The sequence below is a fragment of the Symphalangus syndactylus genome, chromosome 2, assembly GCF_028878055.3.
Source record: "Symphalangus syndactylus isolate Jambi chromosome 2, NHGRI_mSymSyn1-v2.1_pri, whole genome shotgun sequence".
NCBI lineage: Eukaryota > Metazoa > Chordata > Mammalia > Primates > Hylobatidae > Symphalangus > Symphalangus syndactylus.
In genome coordinates, this window is record NC_072424.2 from 53,051,889 (window position 1) to 53,075,706 (window position 23,818).

The 23,818-nt window shown below is 34.6% G+C and overlaps 1 protein-coding gene across 4 annotated transcripts in view; it reads right to left on the bottom strand.

The window, feature by feature from the left end:
* Positions 1–23,818, bottom strand: part of COL19A1 (collagen type XIX alpha 1 chain) — a 338,738-nt gene that overhangs the window by 260,283 nt on the left and 54,637 nt on the right. For all 4 annotated transcript variants that reach the window (XM_063618674.1, XM_055257198.2, XM_063618677.1 and 1 more), the window contains exons 5-9: positions 16,641–16,764; positions 14,972–15,247; positions 11,820–11,900; positions 7,810–7,935; positions 6,613–6,675 (exon numbers count right to left, since the gene is read on the bottom strand). In XM_063618674.1, coding sequence (XP_063474744.1) covers positions 6,613–6,675; positions 7,810–7,935; positions 11,820–11,900; positions 14,972–15,247; positions 16,641–16,764 — 670 coding nt within the window. The remainder of the gene's footprint in view (positions 1–6,612; positions 6,676–7,809; positions 7,936–11,819; positions 11,901–14,971; positions 15,248–16,640; positions 16,765–23,818) is intronic.

Here is a 23,818-nt window from a genome sequence, read left to right on the forward strand (position 1 = left end):
TGCTCAGCAGAGTCTCCTGGGCAATTAGGAAGGAGAACTTACAGTTTCTAGAAATAGCTGAGTTGATTATTTAAACTTTCCTTGAGGTACAGTGTTCATTCATGCATTCAGCATATTTTTAGCTCCTATTATTTATGTGTTGTTCTATGTATAGGCTCACAGAACTCATTTTCCAACAAAGAAAGAAATAGATGCATGATGATAGTGTGTCAGGTGGCAGTAAAAGTGCTAAGCAAAGTAAGAGGATGGAGGTGGGAGTAAGGATGCTTTTTATATAGAGACACCAGAAGGTCTTTTTATTTTAAAGTTATTTTTGAGCAAGGGCCTAAATGATGTGAAGAAGAGAGCCACGTGGATATGTACAAGGACACTTCAGGCATACATAACTGGAACAAAGGACTTGGAGCAAAAGTGAACAAGGGAAGAGGGTACGAGACAATTTGGGAGTGAGGAGTCAGGTAGGGGAGAGCTCTACACATTATGTGAAGCCTCACAGCCCATGGTTAGAGCTTTAGGGTTTATCTTAAGACAGACAAGAAGTCATTAGTAGGTTTTGGCTCAGGTGGGACAGGATTTGCTTACATGATTATTCAGAATAATTGTCTAACTCATAATGGGGTATGTGTATAAATAAGAATAAAATTTTTCTCTATGAATTTGCTGCATTAAAGTAAGGATGCTCAAAGCATAACACCTTAGATTGTCATCAACAGTCATATAGACCAATGGAACACAAAAGAGAACCCATAAATAAATCCATGTATTTACAGCCAACTGATTTTCGACAGAGGTGCCAGGAACGTGCATTGAGGAAAGGACAGTCTCTTTGACAAACAGTGTTGGAAAAACTATATTCAGAAGAATAAACTAGATCCTTATCTCTCACCATATGCAAAAATCAACCCAAAATGGATTGAAAACTTAAATGTAGAGCCCAAAACTATGAATCTTCTGGGGGAAAATGTAGGGAAAATGCTTTGGTACATTCGTCTAGGCAAAGATTTTGTGGCTACAACCTCAAGAGCACAGGCAACCAAAGCAAAAATAGACAAATGGGACTATATTGCACTAAAAAGCTTCTGTACAGCAAAGGAAACCATCAAGAGAATGAAGAGACAACCTGCAGAATGGGAGTAAATGTTTGCAAGGTATTCATCTGACAAGGGATTAATATCCCCAATATACAAGGAGTTCAAGCAACTCAACATCAACAAACAAACAAACAAAAACCCCAATAATCTGATTTTAAAATGGGTGAATGATCTGAATAGACACTTCTCAAAAGAAGACATACAAATGGCCAAGAAATACATCAAAAAATGCTCAACATTAATCATGAGGGAGCAGCAAATTGGAATCAAAATGAGATCATCTTACCCTAGTTAGAATGGCTATTATCTAAATGACCAAAAAAAAAAAAAAAAATGCTACCAAAGTTGTGGAGAAAGGGGAACTCTTGCACCCTTTTAGTGGGAATGTAAATTAGTATAGCTATTATGGAGAACAGTATGGAGATTCCTCAAAAAACTAAAAATGGAACTACCATGTGATCCAGAAATCCCACTGGGGATATGTATCCAAAGGAAGGGAAGTAAGTATGGTGAAAAGATAACCGAAAGCCTGTGTTTATTACAGCACTACTCACAATCGCTAATATATGGAATCAAAATGGGTGTCCATCCAGGAAGGGGAACATCACACTCCGGGACTGTTGTGGGGTGGGGGGAGGGGGGAGGGGGGAGGGACAGCATTAGGAGATACACCTAATGCTAAATGACGAGTTAATGGGTGCAGGAAATCAACATGGCACATGGATACATATGTAACAAACCTGCACATTGTGCACATGTACCCTAAAACCCTAAAGTATAATAAAAAAAAAAAAGTGTATCATAAAAAAAAAATGGGTGTCCATCAATTAATAAATGGATAAAGAAAATGTTTTATACACACACAAACACACACACATACACACAATGGGATGACATTAAGCCATAAAAAAGAGTAAAATCCCATCATTTGCAGCAACATGGACAAGTCAGAATGACATTGTCGTAAGTGAAATAAGCCAGGCACAGAAGGATAAATACTGCATGTTCTCCATTCTATGTAGAATTTTAAAAAGTTAATCTCATAGAAGTAGAGAGTAGAATAATGGTTACTGGGGCTGGGAAGTGTGGGAGTGGGGATAGGGAGAAGTTGGTTAACAGATACAAAATTACAGCTATAAAGAATAAATAAGCTCTGCTGTTCAATAGCACTGCAGGGTGTCTGTGGTTCACAATAATTTATTGTATATTTTCAAATAGCTAAAAGAGAAAATCTTGAATTTTCCCAATACAAAGAAATAACGAACATTTGAGGTGATGGACATGCTAATTATCCCAATTTGATTAGTACAGATTGTATAAATGAATTAAAATATCACACCGTACTCCATAAATATGTATGATTGTTACGTGTCAATTAACATATTAATAAAAATCTTAACACCTTTAGAAATACTGTAATGTAGTGATATATAATTTGAAAGAGATGTGGAAGTTGTATTCTCAAATCTTTTCTCACTTTATTACATTGGGCCAAAAGTAAAATGCACCAAAAGACTAATATTATACAGTTAATGAGAAAAAGTAAATTATAATTGTGTCTGAATGGCTTCTAATCGACATTATCTAAGTAAAACAATGCAAGGAATATATTTTAAAAACTAGCACATTGGGCTGGGAGCAGTGGCTCACACCTGTAATCCCAGCACTTTGGGAGGCCAAGGTGGGTGGGTCACCTGAGGTCAGGAGTTCGAGACCAGCCTGATCAACATGGTGAAATCCCATCTCTACCAAAAAATACAAAAATTAGCCAGGCATAGTGGCAGGTGCCTGTAATTCCAACTACTCAGGAGGCTGAGGCAGGAGAATCGCTTGAACCCAGGAGGCGGATGTTGCAGGGAACAGAGATTGCGCCACTGCACTCCAGCCTGGGTGACAGAGCAAGACTCTGTCTCAAAAAGAAAAAAAAAAAAAAAGCAACTAGCACATTGTATCCAGAGAAGGTCAGATAATATTGGAAATAAAAGATACAGAGTTGAGTGAAATATTCAAGTAATTGAGTAATCTTTTGAAGAAATTAACTATTGATCAATTATTACTATTTACCACAAGTAGCATGTGATAAATCAACTCAATATTAGACGTATTTTTACGTCTAATAAATTGAAAATTCTAAGGCAGTATCTCACAAATGAAGATTCCTTTGTTCTTCATCAAGCCACAAATGAAATTAAACTCAACCTAAAATAGTTATCTCCACCTCTCCTTCAATATATGGACAATTGTATGGTGGATAAGAAAGCAGGGGAAACATATATTTGTGGAGTACCTATAATATGCCAGTTTCTAAGTGCTGTATATATATTGTATTGTATTCCTTCTTCACAATCAACCACTGGCTAGGTATTATTAAGGATAATTTTCAAAGCAAGTAAGAGGTGGAGAGGATTCAATCCTAAGTGGTTCAGGCTCCAAAGTGGTACTCTTTCCAACATACTGTTCTACCTCCTCTAAATATTCTTTCTTGGGCTTACAGATCAAAAAGAAAACCTTTAGAACAACATCTGATTCCCTTAGTAACACTGCACTTCTGATCATTTCACAAAATTTACTACTGAATATGCCTTAGAACAAAATGACTTTCGATCTTCAAGTTATGTAGGCATTATTTTGTGCACCTGCTCTAATAATGACAATTACATGCCAGAATCAAAAATGAAGGAAGGCCTTCTTTATTTATTGCACATTAAAGTTGCAAGATCACATAGTGCAATAGGAGTAGAAATAAACTCATCCTCCATTCCTTAAAATGAAACAATACATCCATGTTGATTTCAAGTGCCAGGAAGTTTGAATGCATTCATGGTCATGGTCATCTAATGTAATTTTTACAAGGCAGAGTATATGTTGGTTTAATCAAATGTGGGTGCATGTATCAAAAAGATAAGGGAAATACACAGATTAGTTATTTGTTGTGTAGATTATAAATTTCTTTTATTCCAGCTGTTTTTACATTGCCACTAAAATCTTTTGCCATTATGAATTATCATGGAATTTAAAACAAATGTTAATATTCTTAAAACATACTGCAGATGAGAAGTCATACAATGCATTGTAACTCTAAGATACATTTTTGTGTGTTTTATAGATTTGACATACAATAAATTGGCTAATATTTATCCATTTTTATTAATTTTTCCTAGTTCTTTTCTACTGGTTTTAGCTTCTATAGAAGGAGAGAATGTTCTGTGAACAAACTGTCACAAGATTGTAAACTCGGTGAGAGCAGGCCCTGTATTTTATTATTACTGCTAAGGCTCCAACATCTGGCACATTTTTTATTATAACAGCAGGAGCTCAATAAATAGGTGTTGATGGATGAATGAATAAAGAAAAATAAATATTTAAATGTTAAAGTGAGAGATGTCTATTTATGATTAAAGGAAATCGAGGGGAAAATTCATCCTTAAGAGGTATAGGCTCTAACAACAGTGACTAAGCACTTAATCTTTAAAAAAGAATTTAAAGTCGATTTAATGATTTTTAAAATAATTATTCAAATAGGACTGTACTTATGACATAGATTTTTTTTTTCAGTGGGCAGGGTATTTTTCCTAAAAGCAACACATGAAATTTCTTCCTGTGCCAGCAATCTTAAATATGATGGAATTGATAAATCAAAGAAGTGAAAAGACAAGTTAAGAAATGTGTATGTGAATGTGTATAAATCACAGTCACCAACAATTAAGCCACATGCATTTTTTTCAAGGCATTTTTGTGTCACTTTATAGTATAAGCAGAACAGATAAGTGAGAACACCTTCCGTTGCAGATAAGAAAACTTATGTATGGAGAGTCTGAGTGGCTTGGCCAAATTCACCCTCTAACCAGAGAAGAGTTGGGATTAACTCAGAGATCTTTCCACTTTCTGAGTCCTCTTAATTGTGTTACCTTGGGCACGTCATTTTACCTATGTGTGGCTCTCAGCTGTAAAATGAGGATCGAGATATTAGTCTGGCATCTTTAAATGATGTTTTAAGAGTAAAATGTCGCAAGTGGAAGTACCTGATCAAAGAACACAGATACATAATACTGAATTGCTTTTAGAATATAGTGGCAGCCTTAAAAATGGATACTGGTTACGAGTAGTCAACAGACATACTGGGTTCAGCTCCCAGTTTGGCCACAAGCTATGTGGCACTGGGCAATAATTTAACCTCCCTAAGCTTCAGTTTTTCCATCTGTAAAATGCTACCATGAAGAGTGAGTGTAAGGATCAAGTACAATAACATAACTAAAACACTCTTCTCGGTGTCTGGTACATGTAACCATGAAACAAATACTTGCTATTGGTATAAAGATTTGTAAGTTTAGTTTGATTGAAGTGGTCTTTAGAATCAGATATTGTTCAATTATTTTGAATTTTCATAAAATGATATTGAAAGTAAAGGTACCCCAAGCAGTGCATTTTAAAGAACAATAATAAATGGCCTGTCCGTCCTCAAAAATCTTTTTCAAACACCTGCTGAGTTGTCAGAAGTTCCCATGCAAGGTACCTGGGAATACATTCCTTCAGGAATCAAACGACTAGCTTTGTTGAAGCTTTGAGGGATCAGTCATTTCTCAGACTTCGTCTCCTGTCTTTTTAAGGGCGGGGGTGGGGGGGCAATAGATTATACAAATAATTTAGAATCATGGACTTCCCAAGTTAAGGCATTAAAGGAATTAAAATCTATTTTACCTTGGAGAGATAACAAAAACAGAATCAACTTCTAACAGTGCACATTCATTTACCTGATTAGCTGACAAAAGATGTACTCAAAAGAGTGAGAAACATTACAGTTAAGTTTTGAGTGGTGGGAGAAAGGAAAGACAAATCTCTAAGCATGGGATACAGCCTAGAATTACACACTTAGAGGTCCAGTCCACTGGCCATTCCTCCATTAAATCCTTCCTAGCTCCCCAGATCATTTCTCCAGGACACTTGCAACTCTCCTACAGCACCTAACACATATGGCCTTGTAATTTTCCACAATCTCTTTCTAGACGTAAAATTATTGAGAACAGGGAATATATCCTATTTGTCTCTACGTGCTCTACAACACCAAGCAGCATACCTCATACACAGAAAGTATTCAAAAAAAGTTGGCTGTTTTAAAAAAAAAAAGGTAGGGAGCTACAGAAAAATCTCTGGTGGGGATGTATCAAAAGGCAAGAGAAGCAAGAATTCAACAGGGATTTGGGGAAGGGAATGCTAAAGAAGGCTAGGGCACAGCTAGAAAATAGACTTTCCTGCTTCACAGTTTTGCTAGAGCTTATAGGTACAAAGACTTGCAGTTCCAGATCTTTCCAAAGTTCACACCAGCCTACCAATATGAATTCAAAAGCTGACTAGAATGCTGATAGTCTTTCTTATTTCAGTAATCAGCATTTTAATATAGTCTTTGATAGCCTTTTATAGAAACATATATTTGTACAGAATAAAGAAAAATGAGATGAACACATTTTTAAGTCATTTTTTAACAAAACCCCATTTTCTCCATCAGTATTTGCTTTTTTCTTACCGGCTCTCCTTTATCCCCTTTCTGCCCAGGTGAACCCGGAGCTCCTGGTAATCCTGCTTCTCCCTGAGCAAAAATGCATATCTGTGTTAGCAAACATTCTGTCACATTGATCTAAAGCCAAATGGTTTATAAATGTGAAGCTGGCAATAGCAAGATAACGCTTTGTTCTCCTCTGAGCTGATGCTTAGAGTGAGGAATAGTGAGCCATGTGAACAAGGGAAAAAGGGCATGCCAATGGAATTCCATTCACTGTTCCTCACTCTTCCAAACACCATTTAGCATCATCTCCTCCAGACCTTCCATGAGCTGGAACACAAGCTGTTTCTCTATGGCCCCCCGAAGCTTGCCTTTCTCGTAGAGCTTACTATGTAATATTGGCCACTAGAAAAAATGAAAGTTTCCCTTAAACTTTCACCCCATCCCCATCTGGCTCAGCCAGGAGTTGAAGTGGTGGTGGATGAGTAAGTCAAGGTGGATGAGTAAGTCTTAAGTCACAGTGCTAGGGCACACTCTGCCCTAGAAACTGGGGCAAGTTCTCCTTTCCTCAGGTATGAGCACTGGAAAAAGCCACCAAGACACCACTCATCCTTTTAGCACGGGCTTTATGACTGCCATTAACATCCATAAAGGAAGTTCACAAAGGTCCATGGCACAGCCTTCTTGACCACGGGATCATATTGGTGCAGATGAAACAAATTATTTGAGTAATAACGGAGCCACTCTGTATATTCCCCTAATAACTTATGGTGGATGGAGACAGCCAGTTGAAAATTTATGGATGCTGGAAAAATACAGTCTACACAGAAAAAGAAATACAATGTAGAGTATTTTTGTGTATGTTTTTGAAGAGCAGGCACTGTGTTTTCTTCAACTGTGAATTCCCAGAACTTCAGCCTATTCCTGGCACATGCTAAGTACTCAGTACTTGCCTATTGTACAGGTAGTTCCTCCCTTCACTTTTCTATTCATTCTAGTTCACGCCCTGGAAGGAAGTTCAGATGGGCTTGAAACTATCCAGGTAACAATCCAGGAAGTCCTATCTTCAACGCCTTTTTCTTAACCCACCCCAGTGACTGAGATATTTACTTCAACAAACACTGAAGGGCAAGACACATTCTGTGAACAGAGGCCACATTCAAGGAGCTGGGCTCATAGTCTGGAGTGGCTTTCAGTGTGCACCGATAAAAACTAGCATACCTTGTTTGGAATGCACTGGCACTGGTCTTTAAGTTCCTGCTTTGCTGGCAGATATGAAGACATTTTACTGGCATGAGCAGTTACCGATGACGATGCAATATTTCCAAAGCCATCCTGCTCTGGGCACTAAAATCCAAAAAGAGGCTTTAGGAAATGGGGTCAATTCCAAACATTCTGATGTTCCAAACACTGGCTCCCACTAAACTAGGGATTGCTGAGGTTGCCTGCAAGAATTGCTTCTTACTAACCAAAAGTTGACACCGGTGTGAGAATGTTTATCACACTTTTGCACTTTCCGCCTGAGCCCATGTGTTTTCTTATACTGACAACATGCAAGAAAAATATTTAAAATAATGGTCTTGGTAAGGAATTACAAAGTTACATTAGGTAACTTTTTGATAAGTACAGAAATTTCATACATTTATAATAATTGTATTGTTGCAATAAAATAATTTGTACAAACAATATGTGAATACATCTTTTGGGAACAAAAATTAAAGTTGAAACATGTAATTTGAACCTATAAAATATGGTTTCCTTCAACAAGATGATTATTAAAGCATATAAAGTAGAAAATAAATTCTTTTTACACTCTTAGACAACATTTATTAAATCAAAGTATACTTTGTTCTAGTCTACCGTTCTTTTAAGATATTAAAAAGGTCTCCACTACAACAGACAAGTAGTGCATTTTATACTTATCCAGTGGGTTCAGAGCATGCTGGACAACGTGAAGTGCAATTTGGTTACAAAGCAATGAACATTTAAAAAAAAAAATTAACCCAAATGGAGAATCTGAGGAGGATAAACACATTGTTTTTTCTCAACATCATGTACCAGACTCCTCACCATAGTTTTCCACTCTGAATTTGCAATTTCATGAAGAGAAAGCACTACGAGAGAGTTAATACATTACTTTGTATACCACAAATTATAAATGCACGGTCAAGTATTTTCAGGATACAAAACTAAAATATTATCTGTGGTTATCTACTGTGGTTGCAATTGTGATTGATATTTATTTTCTTTTATGGATTTAGCTATATTTTCCAGTAAACATAGATAACTTTTGTAACAAAAATTCATTTTGATGATCTGTGCAGGAAACCATCATGGCACATGTTTATCTATGTAACAAACCTGCACATCCTGCAAATGTACCCCTGAACTTAAAAGTTGGAAATAAGAAATAAAAAAAAAATTTGGTAGTAGTTGAATTCTTTGATAATTACAATAAAAACTGTAACAAAACCAACACCCAGAAATACAGCAACTAGTTTACTGTATCCACCACTAGTTCTTTCAAATCTACTCTCTCCAGATTTCACAATCATTTATCCTAACAAGTTTCCAAATTTGAAAGTCTAAAAACTATTGTATATTTGAATGGAACAAGGTTATTACCAAAACAGTTCATTCATCTCATTTGATTTGATATGATTTTTCAGCCAGTTCTTACTTCATGGCTTCCCAGTCAGATAACCAAGACCCATTTAGAATTCACAATTCTGCTCTGGATAACTGAGTCACTATATTAAGTTGAGGATTTAAATAACTTTAAAAGTATGTCTCAGGCTTCACCATAAACCTGTCCACGCTCCACAAAAAGTGCCTAAAGGCAACACCAAACATACAAGTAAGGACTCTTCTCCTCGTAAAACCTCTGGTTTTGATTTGACATGTATTCAGTATTAGCCCTTAAAAATTTAACCACATTTCTCATTTATTTTCAACAAATGTTACTGATTTCATCCTTCTCTTAATATTTGTTCTTCATTCTTTTTATATCTAGAGTCATGAAACAACTACTTTAGAAACTGAAAATCTATTAGAAACAAAGAAGCATGTTTATAGGTGATCTTTAAAAAATGTTGCCTTTGAAATGCTTTATAAAATATTGACAACCAGAAAACATGTGTGATTTGAAATTCCAGGACAAAATTAGATATTTAAGCAACTACATTAAAAATTTCTGAGTTCAAAACATTTTGCAACAAAAAAGAAAATAAATACAATTCGTATCAGAAGTAGAGAAGATGCATTTAAATGGCTTTTATATAATTACTTATCCTTCCAACTGTACATTCCTATTCATAAAATGTAGTATGTTTCTATTTTTTGTTAGTCATTAAATGAATGGTGATATCCCCTCCAAATAATTGTCAGCAAAAATAGTCTTTCCTTATTTTTTCCATAGTCAGAGATAAATTCCTACCTTGTGTTCTATTCTTTAAAACTAACTCCCAAATAATCTTTTCAAAATATGATTTAAAAATCTTTTGTTCATAATGTGTGAGATCATGTCACTGCTTTGAATTACCAACCATTCCACCCAATTTATCTCCTATACTTCTTAAACAATTTCCTCATAAATCAGGTGGAAAGTTTCTATTACATTAATATAATGATAAAGGGCAGTGATTACTGGCAAATTATATAATATTCAGATATATCAAAATATCATTATATTACTTTACAATCAAAGAAAGTTATTAAAAACTCTGACATCAAAAAAGCATAATTAAAGACAAAATTTTGGGGGAATTAACATCTTTAAGATTTAAATGTGTAGCTCCAGGAAGTCTAGGTATTCCAAGTCTGTAGATTGGCATTCTAAATTATCTTTTCAGATATTTATAGAAAGATATTTGGCTGGCTTGCATTTTACTTGGAATGAGATACACGAAGTGGATTGAAGATATGCTTTATAAAGCCAAGTTACAAAAGCAAAACATATAATATTTGAAAGACTTGGCTATGCTTGAAGTCACTTGGTCACATTCTTATTTCACTACCCAAAGTGAGCTACAAAAATTAAAAATATTTTTGAATCATAAATTGTTGATAAAATTTTCATATAATTTTCTATGGCAAGTATAGAACATTTATGAAATCTAAGATCCAAAGAAAAGACATTTTCACCTTTTATTTTCACTTTTCATATGTTCTTTCTGTACTTTTTTTTAGAACTAGTCCCCTTTGAATATCTTTCTGTCCCATTTATCTTTTTTAGTAGTTGGTAAGTCAATAAATCAAACAATGATTGTCTACTTTCTCCAAATGAAGCATTAGGAATAAAAAAGTTTATCAAGGTAAAATTTCCCTCACTGAGTCTGAATTGTACTTAAATCAATTTAAAAACAAATATAATTATACCTAGTAATGTAAGATAGCACACACGGCCATTACACTGAGAGATACAGAAAGTATTGAATTTAGTATTTCTCTTGTAATGAAAGATTGGTATAAGAAAGTAACAGTTGTATGGTGAGGTTGGGAATATTTAGAATGAGAGGCTGAGGAACTGCATTTATATTTCACTTCCAACAGGAGTCACTTAAGAGAAAGACATGAAGAGAGGGCAGGGAATGTGCCTTAACCATGTTTGTTAGCCCTGTTCCTTAGCACAGTGTTTAGAAGATCAGTGTTTCTGAATAAAGTGTTTGCTGGAAGAGAGTGAATGAATATACAAAGCAGTGACTCAGATTTATTCTGGTTATGCTGCAAAGTAAAGGGGCAGGACATAGGGAAGGCAGTTGATCCAATAATGATTGATATTCCAGACACGAGGTAAATGTACACTTTGGCAGTAACAGGAAAATGGAAGATGAGGATGAAAAGTCTATGTCAAAGGAAAGCTAGCCAGGATGGGTGACAGGGTGGAAAAGGAAAATGAGTGAGAATAAAGTATGATCATAGATTTAAAGCTTCTGTAACTGGAAATGATGCTGCTGTCAGAACATAGTTTAGGAAGAAAGGCAAAACTTTAAGTTATATTGAGTTCAAAGTGAGGATATATTACTCCCAAAATTAAGGGTGAAATGCTGGGATTAAAACTGTTGAAAGTAACCATGAGAAAGCACTATGAAGGCTTTCTTACTTGGAATAAATTACCCACCTGGTTTCAACAGAACACACTCAGTGCTACCCTACATTTGGACTCTACAAACTATGCCACTAAAAGATAATTGGTGTTCTTCATTCTTCATATGCAAAGAAAATTAACTTACCTTACTATCTGATATTTCACAACATGTTTCTTGAGCTATGAGGTTTGCACTGCAGTAGATTTGAAGTTGGTGAAGTTCAATCTATTAAAAAATTAGTAATAAGAAACATCTTTAGTTTTTTGGAATCACATTCAGGCAATTAAGAACTACAGTAATTTAATCGAAAGAAAAAGGAAGCTAATATAAATAAATTACTGGTGGATATTTTAATGTTTTTATTAAATGTAGGATTCATTGTTTTATGGACTACTTGAGCGACATAGAGTTGGATATAGAGACGGATCTATAGATAAAGGAAATCAGGTAATGAAAGCAATTGCAAACATTGGCTAGCTGTTTCAAACAATAAAATAGAAGTACTTAATTTTAAAAAGCTATTGTTTTACACTACAATAAAGAATGCCCACAAAATGAGGCCATTTCAAAATAAAAAAAAATTGGAGAAAAGGTAAAATCAAAGATATGAGCACATGATGAGAAAGGCTTTATTTGTACTTCCAGACTCCTATTTGAGGCACTGAAATAGGTGTTCACTTACCAACAAGGAAAAAAATTTTTTATCTATATTTCATGAATTCTGCCTAAAACCTATTGATTTTATATTATATTGGTATAATCTAAGCAAGGCTAACAACCTTTTTACAAAAATAATTGATTCCTTCTATTTGCTTAGCAGATTTCTCTTTTTTTGGCATTTGGACATGAAATTAACTGTAGTTCAAGGAAAGTATAATCATGCCTTTAAATGCAAGATCAAATCACCACCTAAAAAAAAGTAAATAGTACTGATTATTGATAAAATAGCAATATAATAAATTCTTAAATAGGCTGTTTGAATTCTTTAAGCACTGAAATGTTGTATAAATAATGCATTATTTTGAGGTCAATAAGTACTTTATATAGAAAGACCCAACTCTAATCTTATAATAATTAATCGTATAATAATAGAAAGCAGGCATTTGTGATTAGTGGTGAATGTCTACTCCAACTTTAAAAGCAAAAAGGGGGGAAAAGAGCTATAACTTTTACTTTTCACCTCAGATGAACAAAATCAATTCAGTTCATAGAATGCATTAAGAACTCCAGACATCTTACAGATTCATGAGCAGCCTAAGAGTTGCAGAAAATGCGAAATCATGAGACTAAATGAAATGTAATGATTTATGTTCTGTAACTTTTTGCAAGGTTATTAAGGTTAATTTTTATTTATAAAATTTAAATACACCGTCTTACATAGTATAATGAAATACCCGCAGTAACATATGAATTATTTAGAATGAAGAATGAGAACTCCAGTTAATTAATATTGTTCTTAACTAAACTTATTTATTATCACTGTTATCAAAATAGTCAATAAATATTGAAATCCTATTATGTACCACCCATTGTACCAGGTCGTGCTTATGAATTGTTTTACTTAACTAAAGATAGATGATCAATTTTCAAAGGATTACAACCAAATTGAGTTCCATGACATTGAAATGACAGTCAGAATAGTTTATGCTTTGTTTATTCATTCATTACTTTAGAATGCTTCACTGATATAGTGCTTTAGAAGGAGAATGCTTAAGGCTAGATCTGTACTGATGCTTGTCAAAATGCTGAGTTGACTTAAAAAAAAATCTTCATATCAGTTTTGTCACTTTCTCACAAAAACACACAGGTGGGATACGTGAAATAAAACTAAATCATGATAATTTTTTTCAATAACACACAGCCCAAATAAACACATTGTCACACCATAACAGATCTTATGAATCACAGAGCTTGTACGGAGATGATGAAAACTTAATCCACTCAAAATTTCAGTAGAACCAAGAATCTTTTATAAAAATATGTATTTTGTTTGTTTAACTCAAACATTGACTATCTCCAAAAATACTGCATCATTGTGACACGCCTTCAAGTTTATCCTCAAATGAACCAAGAATCCACATGAAATTATGAAACCACGGTTTTTACCTATATCCTTTTTATAAGGATTCACGTGATATTCTTTAGCCTCAAATTGTGGGATCAATTCTTTTTTTTGTTTGTTTGTTTTTTGTTTTTTGAGACAGAGTCTTGCTCTGTCACTCAGGCTGGAGTGCAGTGGCATGATCTTGGCTCATTGGAAGTCCCCTCCTGCCTCAGCCTCCCGAGTAGCTGGGATTACAGGCGCATGCCACCACACCTGGCTAATTTTTTGTATTTTTAGTAGAGATGGGGTTTCACCGTGTTAGCCAGGATGGTCTCGATCTCCTGACATCATCATCCGCCCACCTCGGCCTCCCAATGTGCTGGGATTACAGGCATGAGCCACCGCGCCTAGCCCGGGATCAATTCTATGCTTGGGTGAGAAGTTAATGAGACACAGGACATAGAACACTCAGTCTTCTTAGATTGAGGTCCAAGACTGGATCCCATTCTTGCAAAAACTCCAAGAAATAAACTATAAACTGTTTATACATAATAAACTAAGAAAACGTGCGGCCATCAAATTTAGATATATCCAACATTTTTAAGATTACAGACCTTGTTCTCTAGGGAAATCAATAATAAATCTATATCATGTTAGCTTCAAATGTAATATTTAAAGGAACTTTTTATCCAAAAGGGTTTTACTAGGCAATTTTTCTCTTTCAAATGACCTACTAATACATTTAGTGACTTTTTCTGTACAATAGAACCCTGAAAAACCATTATAAGTTTATAAAAAATAGTCTGCAATACAAAGTAATTGCTATTGTAAGGATGAATAGTCTATTGTTCTTGAATGAAAATAGCAAATAATCTGGAACCATTTAATTTAAACTTCAGCTGTTTCCAGTCCTTTCTATTTAAAACCTATGAACTTAGACCAAGATTATATTTTGTATCATACTTTCAATTTTTACTTTTAATAATCTAATTTTTTAAGGCATGACCTAATTATTTTAAATTCCCAGGCTGGAGAAAATGGATATAAAATGGAGTGAAAATAATATATGTGAAAATACAATTGGAAATAACATAGCTGTTCTTCACACATCTGATGGCAAATTAATTAAATTAATAAAATTGATGAGAAGGGAATCTATTACACAGTAATAAAAGGAGGATGTTTTTAATAAGATTTTTTTTTTTTTACTTAGAAATTTTAGTTCTCTCTCACAACCAACATCACAACTTACATCCACAGGCTTGCCATCTGAAGCTCGCGTAGCAATAACTGTCCGTCCATGGAAATCCACAGTGTCCTTTTCATCAGTCTGCCTCCTCGCAATTAAATTACAATCCATATAAAGTGAAATGACCTGGGATTGTATACTAATGCCAAGTTTGTGCCACTGACGATCAAACAAAGGACGGAGTTCTCGATTTCTAAAAATGTAGTTCAACACATCTCCCTCTGTGGCTTGAAACATAAATTCCACCACCTTCTTTCCACCGTCAACTACTATAGAAATCTGCAAAAATGTAAAGTATCTTTAAATGTTTTAAAAATCAATGTTTAAAATTATTAAAGCATACAAAGAAAAGCTCAAGATGCATATTAGTATAACTGAGGCACTTAGTAAAATATTTTAGATGACACTTGTGTCCACCAGGTTTGTTAAAATAAAAGAACAGCAAACACCACTACAAAAATGGTTTAGAAATGGAGCATTCTGGTGAATGTAATATGCTCCTTCCTAAGAGAACATCTAAGAGTGAGTGTGTGTGTGTGTGTGTGTGTGTGTAGTTATTTTAAATGTTTATATGAACCATTTATAAGTTTATATATACATAATTTATATACATTATAGATAAAATTTTATAAGATATATAAATTATTGCTCTGTATTAGTAACACAGGAATTTAAGGTTACCAATTTAAGAAGACTAAGAATATGATCATTTCCCTAAGTAGGGAAGCTAAGATCAATTCTTTCACCATTGATACTTTGCAAGGTACAGAGAAAACACATTTTATAGAGGATATACTCTTCGTTGATCTACTCATCATAAAATTGTATTAACAGATTAAAAGATCAGTGATGATTTAAAACATTTCAACAGATATGTATACAAGTAAAAACTAATGTATGGTGCCAATAAGTAATTTTGAGGTTCCTCTCCCCTCGCTGGAGTGCCAGCATTCCCTCTTTTCAGCCCAAATGCCATCTCTTCTACATGCTCTCCTAGATTCCTGCTCTCTCCGTCCCCCAGTTCCGATGAGCTGCCCTTTCTGTGCTCCCATTTTCCACGCCCAACACTTAGCTTAACTCTACCACTGCACCTGTCCTACTGTATTATAATTATGCTATATTATGTTGTTCTCCTAGATGTCATCTCCTTATGCCTTATGCTCCCTGATAATACAAATTCTGTTTTTCAGATCTCTTTTCTTGTCACTACCTAGCATATAGCATGTGTTCCATCAATTTTTATTGATGGGATAAATATTTAAGTCTCCACTCTTTATTCACCAAGAGTTGTCCAATGAAACAATGAACTGCTTTAAAAATAATATATAACATTAGAGACAACAGAAGGTGAAGAATGTGTTAGTTAGAAAGAATTAGTTAATGAAGCAGTTGTAAAGAGAAGGCAGTTTTACATCTTTAAACAAAATATGGACCTAGAAGTAAAATAAAAACAAAAATTAACACTATGTTATCCACTATACTTTCATATTACGGATCTCAGCAAGACCATCCTAACTACGAGAATACTTGCATTTTCTTGTTGATGATACCTCTAAAGGATAGAACATTTGGATACTAGATCTACTCGCAAATTTGTGCACACAGTTCAAATAATTCACCTGGCTTAATCACACAAGGAAAACTAATGAGCACAACTCTAATGGTACTTTACCTGTGGAATATTCTGCTGGTTTAAAACCTGCCACAGAAACCACCGTTCCTTTTTGGCGTTTCTTCGTACTCGAAACACGGCAGCTACTGAGTACTCCTCAGGAAGGCCTTTGGGAAATATCTTTCTGTGGGAAGAAAACAAAGAACTTCTGTGAGGAAACTGGAGATTGCAAGAAAAGAAAATCTAGGTATAAAGTTCTGTGTAACATAATATCTCAGTCATATTTTTCTCAGTAAATGTGTAACTTATGCACTTTTCTCTTTCCTTTTAAAAAATCTCCTGGTACAGTGTTGTTAAATGTTGGAGTGTATAAAAATGAGTGAAGAGATTACAGTATTAAATTGTGACATTTCCTTATTCAACAAGATATTGAACAGAAGAAAATCTCAGAATTCACTGCAGTCTGACAAACAGTAGAGATTTATCAATGAAATAAAATGGTATGACTTGATTTTGTTAGTAGAGAGAGGTACAGAGAATTTTAAAGAACACTAGTAATAAGTAAATGAATATTTTCCGAAGAAACTTTTTCATATTAAATTCTTACAAATGAGTTCCTAATACTGATTTCCTAGTCCCAGCTGAAGACCATGCTAAATATAACATGGATATTTTAGCTTATTTTTCACTTTGCTTCTATATACCTGTTAGTTTTTCTTGCTTTGTGCTATTGTCATACAAATAAATCACATCTTTATATTTTATATTCCCATCAATGAAGATTTCTAATATTGCTTTATGTATGTATGTATTTATACAACTGTATTTTAAATCTTATAAGAAAATAAAAGAAACACAAACAAAGTACATTTATTCTGGCTTTTATATTTATCTATGTAATTAACTTTTCCAGTGCTTTTTATGTCATTGTTTGGATTTGAGTTACTGTCTAGTTTCCTTTCATTCAGCCTAAAGGAATTTCCTTCCTATTTCTTGTAGGGCAGATGTGCTAGTCTCAAATTCTGGGTTTTTTTAATCCTTAATTTCACCTTCAGTTTTGAAGGATAGTTTTGCTGAATACAGAATTCTTGATTTACAGTCTTTTTCCTTGAAAACGTCGACTATGTCATCCCACTGCCTTCTGGTCTCCATGGTTTCTGATGAGAAGTCAGCATACTCATATTGAGAACTTCTTGTTTTCTGTTTTGGTTAACTACTTCTCTCTTGCTGCTGTAAAAATTCTCTCTTTGACTTTTGGCAGTTTGGTTATCATGTGACTAAGCGTGGATCTCTTTCAGTTTGTCCTTCTTGGAGTCTGTTGAGCTTCCTGAATGTATAAATTAATAATTTTTACCAAATTTGAGGAATTTGCATTTCTTATTTCTTCAAATAGTCTTTCTTTACTCTCTCTCCACTCCTAGAATTCCTATTATGCATGCTTGCTGGTATCACACAGTCTTGAGACTGTTCATTTTTCTTCATTCTTTTTCCCCCTTATCTGCAGACTAATTGAACTATCTTCAAGTTTCTGGATTCTTTCTTCTCCTACCTTAGATCAGTTCTTGAGCCCCTCCTGTAAATTTTTCATTTCTGTTTTATACTTTTCTATTCAAAAATTTGATTTGCTGCTTCTTAATAATTACTCCTTATTGATATTCTCTATTTGGTAAGACATAATTCTCATACTTTTCTTTAGTTCATTACAGTTTCCTTTAGTTACTTAAATATATTTAAAATAGCAGACAAAGTTATTGTTAAGTAAGTTCAATGTCTAGGTTTCCTCAGAAAAAGTTTATATTGGCCACTCTTTTATCTGTACATAGTTTTGCATACCTTGTTTTTTGCATATCTTCTAATTGTTAATTGAAAAGACCACAGCCAATATCATACTGAATGGGCAAAACTGGAAGCATTCCCTTTGAAAACTGGCACAAGACAGGGATGCCCTCTCTCACCACTCCTATTGAACATAGTGTTGGAAGTTCTGGCCAGGGCAATCAGGAAGGAGAAAGAAATAAAGGGTATTCAATTAGGAAAAGAGGAAGTCAAATTGTCCCTGTTTGCAGATGATATGATTGTATATTTAGAAAACCCCATTGTCTCAGCCCAAAATCTCCTTAAGCTGATAAGCAACTTCAGCAAAGTCTTGGGATACAAAATCAATGTGCAAAAATCACAGGCATTCTTATACACCAATAACAGACAAACAGAGAGCCAAATCATGAGTGAACTCCCATTCACAATTGCTTCAAAGAGAATAAAATACCTAGGAATCAACTTACAAAGGATGTGAAGGACCTCTTCAAGGAAAACTACAAACCACTGCTCAATGAAATAAAAGAGGATACAAACAAATGGAAGAACATTCCATGCCCATGGATAGGAAGAATCAATATCATGAAAATGGCCATACTGCCCAAGGTAGTTTATAGATTCAATGCCATCCCCATCAAGCTACAAATGACTTTCTTCACAGAATTGGAAAAAACTACTTTAAAGTTCATATGGAACCAAAAAAGAGCCTGCATTGCCAAGTCAATCCTAAGCCAAAAGAACAATGCTGGAGGCATCATGCTACCTGACTTCAAACTATACTACAAGGCTACAGTAACCAAAACAGCATAGTACTAGTACCAAAACAGAGATATAGACCAATGGAACAGAACAGAGCCCTCAGAAATAATACCAGACATCTACAACCATGTGATCTTTGACAAACCTGACAAAAACAAGAAATGGGGAAACGATTCCCTATTTAATAAATGGTGCTGGGAAAACTGGCTAGCCATATGTAGAAAGCTGAAACTGGATCCCTTCCTTACACCTTATACAAAAATTAATTCAAGATGGATTAAAGACTTAAATATTAGACCTAAAACCATAAAAACCCTAGAAGAAAACCTAGGCAATACCATTCAGGACATAGGTGGGGGCAAGGACTTCATGTCTAAAACACCAAAAGCAATGGCAACAAAAGCCAAAATTGACAAATGGGATCTCATTAAACTAAAGAGCTTCTGCACAGCAAAAGAAACTACCATCAGAGTGAACAGGCAACCTACACAATGGGAGAAAATTTTTGCAGTCTACTCATCTGACAAAGGGCTAATATCCAGAATCTACAAAGAACTCAAACAAACTTACAAGAAAAAAACAACCCCATCAAAAAGTGGGCAAAGGATACAAACAGACACTTCTCAAAAGAAGACATTTATGCAGCCAACAGACACATGAAAAAATGCTCATCATTACTGGTCATCAGAGAAATGGAAATCAAAACCACAATGATATACCATCTCATACCAGTTAGAATGGTGATCATTAAAGAGTCAGGAAACAACAGGTGCTGGAGAGGATGTGGAGGAATAGGAACACTTTTACACTGTTGGTGGGACTGTAAACTAGTTCAACCATTGTGGAAGTCAGTGTGGCGATTCCTCAAGGATCTAGAACTAGAAATACCATTTGACCCAGCCATCCCATTACTGGGTATATACCCAAAGGATTATAAATCATGCTGCTATAAAGACACATGAACACATATGTTTATTGCGGCAGTATTCACAATAGCAAAGACTTGGAACCAACCCAAGTGTCCATCAATGATAGACTGGATTAAGAAAATGTGGCACATATACACCATGGAATACTATGCAGCCATAAAAAAGGATGAGTTCATGTCCTTTGTAGGGACATGGATGAAGCTGGAAACCATCATTTTCAGCAAACTATCACAAGAACAAAAAACCAAACACCGCATGTTCTCACTCATAGGTGGGAATTGAACAATGAGAAACACTTGGACACAGGAAGGAGAACATCACACACCAGGGCCTGTCATGGGGTGGGGGGAGGGGGGAGGGATAGCATTAGGAGATGTACCTAATGTAAATGACGAGTTAATGGGTGCAGCACACCAACATGGCACATGTATACATATGTAACAAACCTGCACATTGTGCACATGTACCCTAGAACTTAAAGTATAATTTAAAAAAAGAAAGAAAAGTAGACATTTAAAATAATATAATATGGTAACATTGGAAATTAGACTCTACCTGTCAATGGTTTGCTGTTGGTGCTGTCTGTTGTCTTTATTGTTGCTTTTTATTTTCTTAGTCACTTTCCTGGACAAATTCTGTAAAGTGTGTGACTCCTGCAGTCTCTGCTCATTTAGCTTAGTAGTCAACTAATGATGGAATAGTTAAACACCTTTGACCTGAAAGCATCCCAGCCTTTGCTGAAGGCCTATGTGTGTGATGGAAAATACCTTAAATGTTCAGGCTGGTAGTTTATAAATCACCCTAGCCTTCATATTCTGCTTGTTCAGAGCTTGGAGTTTGGCCAGAGATAAGATTTTAAGGCCTTTTCAGGCCTTTCCTGAGTTTTCACACAGCCCTGTAACATAGAAATATGTGTCTGGAGTCCTACAAATATGTTGGAGCTTTCTAGTGCCCTCTATGGATGTCTTCTTCCCTAGTTTTTTCTTTAAAAATTTTTTTGATCAGCTTCTTGTTTATTCCAGTTATAACTGCTGCCTCAGGCAGCTGCAATATTAAACAATTGCCACTGATTATTTTCAATTAATGTCCAGAGGAAAAGGCTATTCTTACAAGCTCTGATCAGGTTGAATAAAGACCAACTAAGAATTGGGGTTTTTAGGGAACTACCAGGCAGGAAAAATAATGGCAATTCTCTGAAAATGGAGCTTTTAATGAACTTCACACTCTTTCTTCCCTTTCCAGCAGCTGCTAGGCAGCTAGTTTTCACTGTGATTCTGAAGCTACTGGTTTTCAAGCCTACCATGTGTTGGAGAGAGAGGGATATGAATAGGACAAGTTAAAATGCCATAAAGCCTGCTAGTCTTACTGAGATTCAATGTTTTTCTTGAATAATCACTCACTAGATTGTGAAAGCCCCTTAAAAAGTTCTGAATATATTGATTTTGACAAATCTTGGCTGTGTTCTTATTGCTTTTTTTGAGGAGTAGATTTTCTGAAATCCTTCAGAAATAACAAATTGTTATTTTTAGCCCCTAAGTTTTGTAGTGGTTTCTTACAAAGCAAAAGATAATAAAAACATTTTTTCTCTTCATTTTCGGCTTAGGATGATAGTCATGCAGTCACCAGTCCATCTGTTACTAAGACTGAAAGCTCTTTGAAAGCAAGGACAGCATTTAACATATCTTTGTATCACTCACAAAGCGTAAGTGCAGTCCCAACGGGCACTTTATCTGTTGAATGAGTGAGTGATCCAGAAAATGAGAGACAGAGACGTACTTAATTTTGATATGATACTTTGATGTTTAATAAACAAAAACTAAATAGAGGTCGGGTGTGGTGGCTCACACCAGTAATCCCAGCACTTTGGGAGGCCGAGGTGGGCAGATCACTTGAGGTCAGGAGTTTGAGACCTGCCTGGCCAACATAGTAAACCCCATTTCTACTAAAAATACAAAAATTAGTCAGGCATGGTGGCACGTGCCTGTAATCCCAGCTACTCAGTTGGCTAAGGCAGGAGAATTGCTTGAACCCAGGAGGTGAAGGTTGCAGTGAGCCGAGATTGCACCACTGCATTCCAGCCTGGGTGACAGAGTAAGACTGCATCTCAAAAAAAAAAAAAACCTAAATAGAATTATTTTTCAATAATTTATAATCTAGTTCAAAAGCTGAAAATATTTTTGCATCTCATGAGTAGTTTCTACTGTGAGAAAAAAATAAGAGTATTATCAATATTTATATATAACAATTATATTTTAAAATATACATTGAAATAAATTTAGTTATATTTAAGGAATAATTGATTTTTTAATCTAAGTTTATAATGAATGAAAATCCTTATAATTACTATATTTCCTTTTCAGAAATTCATATTGTGCTTTCAAGACCAAATATGATTTTGCTTGCCAAGATTATGCTATTTGAAGAAAAACTTCTGCATTTTAAAAATAAAATATTAAAAAAATATATCTACTCTTACAAACTATGCTTGTTGTTTATACCACACAAGCACAAACACTTAACATGACACAGAATAGTTTCTCTGGGTCTTGCCAAAATTTCTGTTATAAAAGAGGCCATATTGGGTTACCAGAGAGATATAATGACAGCTTGCTAGGTCTAAGATATCCATGCTTGAATATTTTGAATGGAGTGTAATTTCCTATAAGAAATCCTATCCATTGCTTATTCAGTGATACTACCATTAAGAAAAATATCGTTGATCCTTACTTGCTAAGTTCATTCATATATGAATATATATGAATATATATATGAATATACATGAATATATATGAATATATACATGAATATATACGCATATATACATGAATATATATGCATATATATGAATATATACGCATATATATGAATATATATGCATATATATGAATATATACATGAATATATATGAATATATACATGAATATATATTCATATATCTATGAATATAGATATATGAATATATATATGAATATAGATGTATGAATATATATATGTATGTGGCTAGAAATTCTCAATGGGATATTTCCTGCCTTCCCTCCATTTTATACATGTTGTATGTAGTTCAATGTCATAAATAAAAATTTTATCCACATAAATTAATACTAACCTACATTTGAAGAGCCTAGACTCAGTGAAATTTAAGTGTAATTTATACTTTAAATTGTCTACTTTTCTACACATTAATTAAGGTCATCTAAATATTCATGGGCCTATGACGGCACAAGTATATCAGATTAACAAAATGTTCAATATAAAATCAATATTTTAAAAATATGGCTAACTAAACATCATACAGTCAACTAAAGTTGGTTGAAGTGCTCCAAGCATGTCAAGGGAAAATAGCTGCCTGGGAGTCCACTTCACACTGGCCTCTGAGGGTGGGAGCCAGCTCTAGATGTAATCTGGAGTATCTCTGAAGCCTTGTAATTCATATATCTTGGATTCCTTTAAACTTGTAATTCACTTCAATGTTGCAGAAATCTAAAATGTAGCTTGCATCTGCTCTCTGACATTCTCTATGTACAGCAGCCCTCTGTTTAATCATAAAATGGAAGAAAACCATATGAAATGTCGGGGAAGTGACCAGGGGATCAGAAATAGGGCTCCTTAAAAATGACTAACTATAATACAAGCAGTGTCCAGGTGTCAGAACCACCGCCAGTAAGGATTTGACCCCAATAAAAAATTTATTTCATAAAAATCTTAACATTAAAATGTTTCTTTCTTGGTGTTAAG